At 66.4% G+C, this 8,538-nt stretch overlaps 2 protein-coding genes across 2 annotated transcripts; both read left to right on the top strand.

Moving 5' to 3' along the window:
• Nucleotides 1-1,672: 1,672 nt before the first annotated feature.
• On the top strand, nt 1,673-2,083 carry EMIHUDRAFT_225509 (hypothetical protein; the record flags this gene model as incomplete). Its single annotated transcript, XM_005789737.1, has 2 exons — nt 1,673-1,693; nt 1,772-2,083. 2 exons carry the CDS (start codon nt 1,673-1,675, stop codon nt 2,081-2,083), a joined length of 333 nt encoding a protein of 110 aa, XP_005789794.1.
• Nucleotides 2,084-4,301: 2,218 nt separating this feature from the next.
• Nucleotides 4,302-7,225, top strand: EMIHUDRAFT_467043 (hypothetical protein; the record flags this gene model as incomplete). The annotated part of the gene is made up of 7 exons (XM_005789736.1): nt 4,302-4,988; nt 5,163-5,279; nt 5,429-5,682; nt 5,837-6,080; nt 6,120-6,378; nt 6,510-6,582; nt 6,680-7,225. Coding segments are annotated over 7 exons (2,004 nt in total), but the record flags the coding sequence as incomplete, so codon positions are not given.
• Nucleotides 7,226-8,538: the final 1,313 nt, after the last annotated feature.

Below are 8,538 nucleotides of genomic sequence, written 5' to 3'. Positions count from 1 at the left end.
GGGGGGGGCAAGAGGAGGCGGGAGGCGGGAGGGAGGCGGGAGGGAGGGCAGGAGGCTGGTGCGGCGCGGCGCACCGAGGTCATCATCTCGTGGTACAGGTCGTTGCCCTCGCGCGTGCGCTCGCCGACGCCGGCAAAGACGGAGAAACCGCCGTGGGCCTGCGGAGAGCGGAGCGGTGGGTTTGCGACGGCGTTGTGCTGCCCACGCCCCCCGTCCCGCCTTCCCCACACTCTCTCCGCTCGCCGCTCCCCCGAGTCACCTTTGCGATGTTGTTGATCAGCTCCATAATCACGACGGTCTTGCCCACGCCGGCGCCGCCAAAGAGCCCGATCTTGCCGCCCTTGGGGTACGGCTCAATCAGGTCAATCACCTTGATGCCCGTCGAGAGCACCTCCTGCTCGACCGACTGCTCGGTGAAGACGGGCGCCTCCTTGTGGATCGGCGACATCATCGTCGAGTCGACAGGGCCCTCCTCGTCGATCGGCTCACCGATGACGTTCATGATGCGGCCGAGCACGCCGTTGCCCACGGGGATGCAGATGGGCGCCTCCGTGTCAACCACGGTCTGCCCGCGCACGAGGCCCTCGGTGGCGTCCATCGCGATGGTGCGCACCGTGCTCTCCCCCAGGTGCTGCGCAACCTCGAGGACGAGCCGGATCTCGTGGCCCTCGACCTCGAGGCTGTTGAGGATAGCCGGCAGCGGCCCGTCAAACTGCACGTCCACCACCGCACCGATGACCGTCGTCACCTTGCCAGTGGACTTCTCGCGCGCAGCGACAGCAGCAAACGGCGCTGCACGGGGCGGGCATGCGAGCGGCGTCGGGCGTGCGGCAATCGCCACGCGGCGAGGGCGCCCCCCTCTCATTGCTCTCCGCGCCGCCGCCGGCCCTCGGGGTCGTGTGCACAACCTCCCAACCTTCTTGTGTCTCAGCGCGCAGAGTTTCTGTGCGCAGGCGGCCGGCGCGCCTTTTGAGAGCACCCCGGCGCTGCGGCGCGCGACGCGAGAGGAGGCTGAGCGCAGCATGACCACAGTACCTATTTCGAGCGCAACCCCGCTGCGTCCTGGCTCGCGCACACGCGCCCACGGTGCCTAAACAGCAATGTCCCACCTCTTATCGGCGTCGGCGCAAACATAAAAAAGGGAGGCCGCTTGACCCCAGTTGGGCCACGGTGACAGACACACAGCCCATTCCCCTTCCCCCGCAAGACATCAAGGACGAGGACACGACACAGGACGCACGCGTCGGCGTCGGGGTTGGCAAACCTGAGAAAAGAAACTCGCAGGCCAAGGCGTCGGAAGTACACATGCAATACTGCGGCGTGCGGGTGCCTTCACGACCTGCACTCCAAAGGTTGGCAGCTGGTGACGCAGCATCCGACAGCGACGCCGCGGAGCCGGAGAGCCCTGCACAGAAGCGGCACATCATCATCACACGCCTCGGTGGCGCGTCGGTGCGACTCGCAGCGGTCCAAAATGCATGAAAAAAAAGAAGGCGGCTCAAAAAAGACGAAATAAGCTAGAAGAGCTTCCGCGGTCTGACCGCAACGGCCCGCTATGTGGCGAGCAATGCGACGGCGTGCACTCATTCTACTGGTCTGTGGGCATCGGTGCTCCGCCTCCCTGTCATGGCCACCGTGCCTGTCATGGCCACCTTGCACCTTCCCCCCTGTCATGGCCACCTTCCCAGTGGCTGTGTGACGCAGCTCGCACAGCGACGCAGCCCAGCCTTGCAGCCCGCGGTGCAGCCTTCACAGCACATGGCACTGCAAGAAGTCGGGGTTGGCAAACCTGAGCCTGTGGCGCTATTTTAACCTGCCCCGACAGAGTCTCTCGATACGGCGCGCGGCGGCGCCGCTCCGCAAGCTGGGGCCGCTCCTTACGGACTCGTCGCTGCGCTCCTCAAGGCAAACACGGAGCGCGCTGCGCGCGCGGTCTACGCCGAATGCTGCGGCCGCCGTCACGACTGCCATCCTCGGCGGCGCCGAGCGCGCGAGCGGCGCCGATGGCCAGCCCGGCGCCACCTCCCAGCGACAAGCGCATGAGCGACAGGACGCGCATGAGCGACCGGTCCAGCGCACGTGATGGGCGCGCGACGGTTTCATGATTGATGATAGCCCCCCGCTACCCAGTTGCACTCGTGCGACGTAGCGGGGGGCCACGTGCACGACTACGTTTACGAAAACATAAGTAGTCCCGCGAGGTGTGAATTTGGCCGCCCCAGAAGCCCCCTTTCCAACGGGTTGATTTTGCGGCGCGTCCCAAGAGCGTCCAAACTTGGTTTGGGCGCGAACCGTATCTCGCAACGAATCTCGCCGGCCTCACCGGCCCTCACTTTGACCGACCTACCGTCCGCTCGACTGGCCGATGAAGAGCGACCCGTACGACGCGCACTTGTCGTCCCCCCTCCTCGCCACATGACGGCCGCCCCCCGACACCGACAGTCGCGCTCCGCACGCCTTCGAGGTCAGCAGCGGCCGAGCGACGATCGGCTCGCCTCCGATCGCTGGGCGCGGTCACTCTCCGGCCCATCACCCGCCTGCCGATCACCTGTCCGCCTCGCCGCGCGCGGGCCGCTCGCCTGCTCGCCGCCGCCGCCGCGCGTCCCCGCGCCGCCACGCTTCCCTGCACCTGACTGCGCTCTCGAGCTGCGCAGACGGCGCGCTCTGGCAGACAGAGCAGCGGCCGCCCAGGCGGTCGCCGCGCTCTGGCAGACAGAGCAGCGGCCGCCCAGGCGGTCGCTGCTCCGCCCCGTCCGAATCCGTCCGCCCGCGCACCGCGGTGTGTCCCGCGTGTGTGTGTGGACTTGTCACTTGAGCCTCTATGCGGATTCGTAGACCATCTAATTCGTAGACCATCTGCGCAGCGCCTCGGAGAGGCGCGCACGAGGCGCGCTTTGTACTCGGGTTTGGATGGTAGCGGGGGGCCCCGCCGGAGGCTGGTAACTGATGTAAATTGCACCAATTTTCGGCGCTCGTGTGTGTATTGCACCAATTTCCGGCCCGCTGATCTCCCGCGCGCCTATTTTGGCGCTCTGATCTCGAGTGCCACCCGTTTTGCAGCCCTGTGATCTTGACAGCATCCCTCTCAGACCTATGATCCTCAGCGCCTCTTCAAACCGGCTCTGATCCTATGCGTGCCCCCTCCCTCCAGGTCTGCTGATCCCCACAGACCCTGCCGTGGGTGCTTGATCCTGAGGCGCGTTCCCGCCGGTGCTGTGATCCTGAGAGGGGTGTCTGTGATCCTGAGAGAGGCTTATCTGGCGCGAGAGCGCACCCAACGCGTCCGACACTCGCCGACTGCTCGCCCACATGCGCTGCAGCAGCAAGCCATGCAGGCCGACAGCAGACTTCTTGCAGTGCGTGTGCTGTGAAGGCTGCACCGCGGGCTGCAAGGCTGGGCTGCGTCACTGTGCGAGCTGCGTCACACAGCCACTGGGAAGGTGGCCATGTCGCCATGACAGGGGGGAAGGTGCAAGGTGGCCATGACAGGCACGGTGGCCATGACAGGGAGGCGGAGCACCGATGCCCACAGACCAGTAGAATGAGTGCACGCCGTCGCATTGCTCGCCACATAGCGGGCCGTTGCGGCAGCGGTCAGACCGCGGAAGCTCTTCTAGCTTATTTCGTCTTTTTTGAGCCGCCTTCTTTTTGCATTTTGGACCGCTGCGAGTCGCACCGACGCGCCACCGAGGCGTGTGATGATGATGTGCCGCTTCTGTGCAGGGCTCTCCGGCTCCGCGGCGTCGCTGTCGGATGCTGCTTCACCAGCTGCCAACCTTTGGAGTGCAGGTCGTGAAGGCACCCGCACGCCGCAGTATTGCATGTGTAGCGTTCCGCCCTTGGCCTCCGAGTTTCTTTTCTCAGGTTTGCCAACCCCGACGCCGACGCGTGCGTCCTGTGTCGTGTCCTCGTCCTTGATGTCTTGCGGGGGAAGGGGAATGGGCTGTGTGTCTGTCACCGTGGCCCAACTGGGGTCAAGCGGCCTCTCTTTTTTATGTTTGCGCCGACGCCGATAGAGGGTGGAGTAAGAGGTGGGACATTGCTGTTTAGGCACCGTGGGCGCGTGTGCGCGAGCCAGGACGCAGCGGGGTTGCGCTCGTAAGAAAACTGAGTCAGCCCCAAGCAAGTTTTCAGGCGCCGTGCCCGTGGCTGGCTGGCCTCTGTTCGCCCATGTCGAGCACCGCCTTGTGCTGTAACATCGGCAGGCGTGGCCGACACAGACAGAAGAAACGCTAGGGAGAAAAGTACAGTCCGACTCGGTAAAAGTAAGAAAACTCGCCAACTTCTCAGGCGCCGTGCCTCAGGTTCCGGCCAATGTCGATCCTGCTGCTGCTGGGCTGCAGCGGCCTCCGCGGCGCCTCGCCGCTGGCGGTGGCGCACCGCAACGTCAGCTCGGAGGCCGTGTGCGCCGCCGCGACCGACCTGTGCTCTTGCTCGGCGCTCGCGCCCGGGTGCGGCTGGTGCTCGAAGAACGGCAAGTGCGCGCCCGCCGACCGGTGCACGACGACGTGCCGCGAGTGCCCCACGCGGCACGACACCTGCCGCTCGGCCTGCCGGCGCACCTGCGTCGACACGTGCGCGCAGGCCGCCTCGGTCTGCGGCTGCACCGAGCTCGACGGCTGCGGCTGGTGCTCTCATCGGCAGGTGTGCACGACGTACCCGGAGTGCTCCACCACGTGCGAAGAGTGCGACTCCTCGTGCAGCAACTACAAGCACTGCCAGAAGAAGTGCTACCCTCGCTTTCGCGTGCGGCCGGTGACGGCGCAGGACGGCCTCTTCCCGCTGAGCTCGTCCGACATCCACACCGCTTTCGCCGTCTTCCTCGCCACCGTCTTCGCCTCCGCGGCGGGCATCGGCGGCGGCGCGGTGCTCGTGCCCCTCTTCACCCTCATCGGCGACTTCACCGAGCACGAGGCCATCCCGCTCGCGCTCGCCACCGTCTTCGGCGCCTCCCTCTTCTCCACCTTCGGCACCTACCTCTGGCTCAAGTGACTCTCACCCTCACCCTCACCCTCACCCTCACCCTCACCCTCACCCTCATCCTCACCCTCACCCCCACCCCCACCCCCACCCTCACCCTTCGGCACCTACCTCTGGCTCAAGTGACTCTCACCCTCACCCTCACCCTCACCCTCACCCCCACCCTCACCCTCACCCCACAGACACCCTCTCGTCCCGCACCGCCACCGGATCGCGTACGACGTGGTGGTCGTGCTGATGCCCGCCACACTGATGGGGACCACCGTCGGGGTCTTCCTCAACAAGATCTGCCCGAACTGGCGCGCGGGAGACACTTCCTAGACACCTCCTGGACACTTCCTCAACAAGATCTGCCCCAACTGCTGGTGCGGCGGGAGGCACTGCGCACGTGGGGCGGCTGGTGGGGCGGCTGGAGAGCGGCTCCCACCGCCCCCTGCGCGCCTCGCAGGCTCATTATGGTGCTGCTGGTGCTGCTCTGCGCCGTGATGGGCAAGCGCACCCTCGACAAGGCTCGCAAGGGGTGGGCCAAGGAGAGCCGAGCCATGTACGAGACGCTGCCGCAGGCAGAGAGAGACGACTCGGGCACGCCGCTCATCGGCGGCAAGGAGGGCGGCGGCGGCAAGGAGGGCGGCGGCGCGGGGCTGCGGGGCGGGGGAAGCCCCGACGGGTGTGGAGACGAGCCTGGCGCGAAGGAGGCGCGAGGTCGCCGAGAGCTGGCCGAGATCCGAGAGCTGGCCGAGAGATGGCCGAGAGCTGGCCGAGAGCTGGCCGAGAAGCTGCCTGGCGCTAAGTGGCTGCGGCCCTCTCCCCCTCCCTCTCTGCCTCTCTCTGCCGGGCGCCGCCGAGGCGCCTCCAGCGCCGCCCGTGCCCAAGCCCCGAGCTGCCTCTCCCCCGCCGCAGGCGCGCGCGGCGCTGCTGGAGCGGGAGGTGGAGGAGGAGGCACGCCCGCCTTGGGGCGACGCGCTCGTCCTCCTCCGCGCGTGGGCAGTCGTCTACCTGCTCGCCCTGCTCAAGGGCGGTCACGGCGCTCCCTCGCTGCTCGGGGTCGCGTGCGGCTCCGCCGGGCACTCCAGCGGCGCACCCTCGCCGCGGCAGCTGCGGTCACCCCCCCACGCATGTCGGTTGTGTGTGACTCACAGGTACTGGGCGGTGGTCGTGCTCAACCTGCCCATCCTCGCGCTGCTGACCGCCGTAGCTGCGCGCGGCCGGCTGCGCACGCACCGCTCGCGCGTCCAGATGGGCTACGCGTACGTCGAGGGCGACGTCGAGTGGGACGTCGACAAGGTGGTGCGGCTGCCCGCCCTCGTCTGCGTCGGCGCCATCGCAGCCGGCATGCTCGGCGTGGGCGGGGGGATGATCCTCGGGCCGATCTTCACGGAGCTCGGCTTCCTCCCCGAGGCGCGGCCGAGACGCAGCCGAGACGCAGCCGAGATGAAGCTCGTCTCGACTCCCCTCGGTCCTACAACCCCCCCACACACACAATCACCGACGCCGTTGCCCAGCCCCACCCACCACCACCCTCCACTCAGGTCTCCTCCGCCACCTCGACGGTGATGGTGCTCTTCATGTCTTCGGCCACCGTCTGTCAATTCATCATCTTCGGCGCGAGATCCGCCGAGATCCGCCGAGATCCGCCGAGATCCGCCGAGGCCTTCCCAAACACCAGACACCACAGCCAACCAGCGCCTCCTCTGCCCAGGCATGATCGACCTCGAGTACGCAGCCTTCTTCGGCTTCTTCGGCGGCGTCCTCGGCGCCATCGTTGGCACCAAGGGCGCGCACTCGCTGCTGCAGCGCACGGGCCGCCCCTCCTTCATCGTCTTCTTCCTCGCCTTTATCCTGTTTGGCTCCGGGCTGCTCATGGTGGGGACCGGCTCGATGACGCTGATGGAGACCGGACTCGGCGGCTTCCGGCCGGTCTGCGGCCGGACGGGCAAGGCGGCGCAGTACGACTAGCGTGGCGGGCGAGGCGGCGGCCGCGTTGCCTCCTGCTCCACCCCCGCCTGCTGCACAGTGCCCGCAAGAACACGTCAGTCGCGTCTCCGTCTCGCCGCATCGAACGCTTGTGAGTGTTATTGCCGGCCGCCTGCCTTGCCGTGATTCGCGCGGCCGCCCGGGGTTTGTGATTGTGTGAATTGGGTTCATCGTCTCTCCCTCTCTGTGTGTGTTTTGCGTCTCCACGTCCAGCCCCCCGGCTCCGCTCGACCGTGTGAACATGTCGTCCGGTCTTATCCGTCGTGAAAATCATGGAAAGAATACACAGAAATACACGTATAGCGGCAGAAGCGGGCAAGCGCCTCGGGCCCCCGCGCCGCACTCGCTCTCACCTAGCCGCCTCGATGCGCTCCTGGTCCTCGGCGGCTAGGTCGATGTTGAGCCCGCCATCGTCGATGTGGAGGTCGCCCTCGACGCGCGTGTCGTACGGGACGCGAAGCTGCGAAGCGAGGAGGGCGAGCCGGCGGAAGAGCAGCAGCAGTATCCCCAGCACGAGCACGCTGATGACGAGCGCGGGCAGTGGAATGCCGCCCAGAATGCGCGCGTCCCGCTCGAGCTTCATCCATGAGATGGAGACACCGGCGAGGATGAGGCTCGCCAGCGAGGCGGCCAGCACGAGCCGCACGGTCACCCACTCCGCGCGGAAGATCTGCACGCACTTGGCGACCGATCCGGGCGGCCCACGCAGCGCGAGGCCCTGGGCATACACGACGCAGAAGGAGGTGATGACAAGGTTGTACATTGATAGCGCCATGGTGCAGCACGCCGCGACGTAAAAGAGCGGCACCTGCCATGACTCCTCGGGCGGCAGCATCTCGTGCGGGATCTTGATCTTGATCACGCCGACGTAGGCCAAACACGTCATGATCGAGGAGAGGCCGGCTGTGGTGGTGAAGCGATTCATGTAAAAGCTCATCTCCGCCTGGCGCAGGTCGAGGCCGCGCACCTTGAGCCCAGCCAAAAGCTCCAGCTTCTGCGCGCTGAGCATGTTGGGCAGAGCGCCCGGGCCGGACCCGGTCTCGAAGAGGAGGAATAACGCACGGGCCCTCACAGCTCAGCTGGGAAGAGGACCGCCGCAAGCGGCGTGGCGATTTGTCAATGGTACCGCGTCTGCGACGCGGGCGCCTTGCGGGCAGAGCCCTTAGCCACCCTTTATATCTTGCGCGGTCAAAAAGCAGTTTTTTTCCTTTTTTTCTGGGGCTTCCCTCGCTGGCTGTGTGTCTTGTGAGCTTGTTTGTGTCTGTCTGTGTGTCGCTCGTGCGTGTCGTCATCATCTGTCCAGCGTCCACCCATACCGCGTTGGTGTCCAGTCCGAGCCTGACTGTTCCATCCCGGGATGGGCGACGTGGCATAGTGGGAAAGTATATACCGAGCTCAGAGGCGGTGCCCGGCGAGGCACATTGCGTGGGTGCCGAGCGCACTTGTCCGAGCGCAGGCAGTGCCCACAGGGACGCCACCCCGCCGGCGCAAGGTCCGCATCCCCGGACAATCGGCCTCGTCCCAATCGCCACGATCATGAAAAATTCGTCCGGGCGTATTATAGGCTGCGCCATCTCGCGCTAA

The sequence above is a fragment of the Emiliania huxleyi genome (genome assembly GCF_000372725.1).
Source record: "Emiliania huxleyi CCMP1516 chromosome Unknown EMIHUscaffold_125, whole genome shotgun sequence".
Classification (NCBI taxonomy): Eukaryota; Haptophyta; order Isochrysidales; family Noelaerhabdaceae; genus Emiliania; species Emiliania huxleyi.
This window is presented reverse-complemented; position numbering and strand designations above follow the sequence as displayed.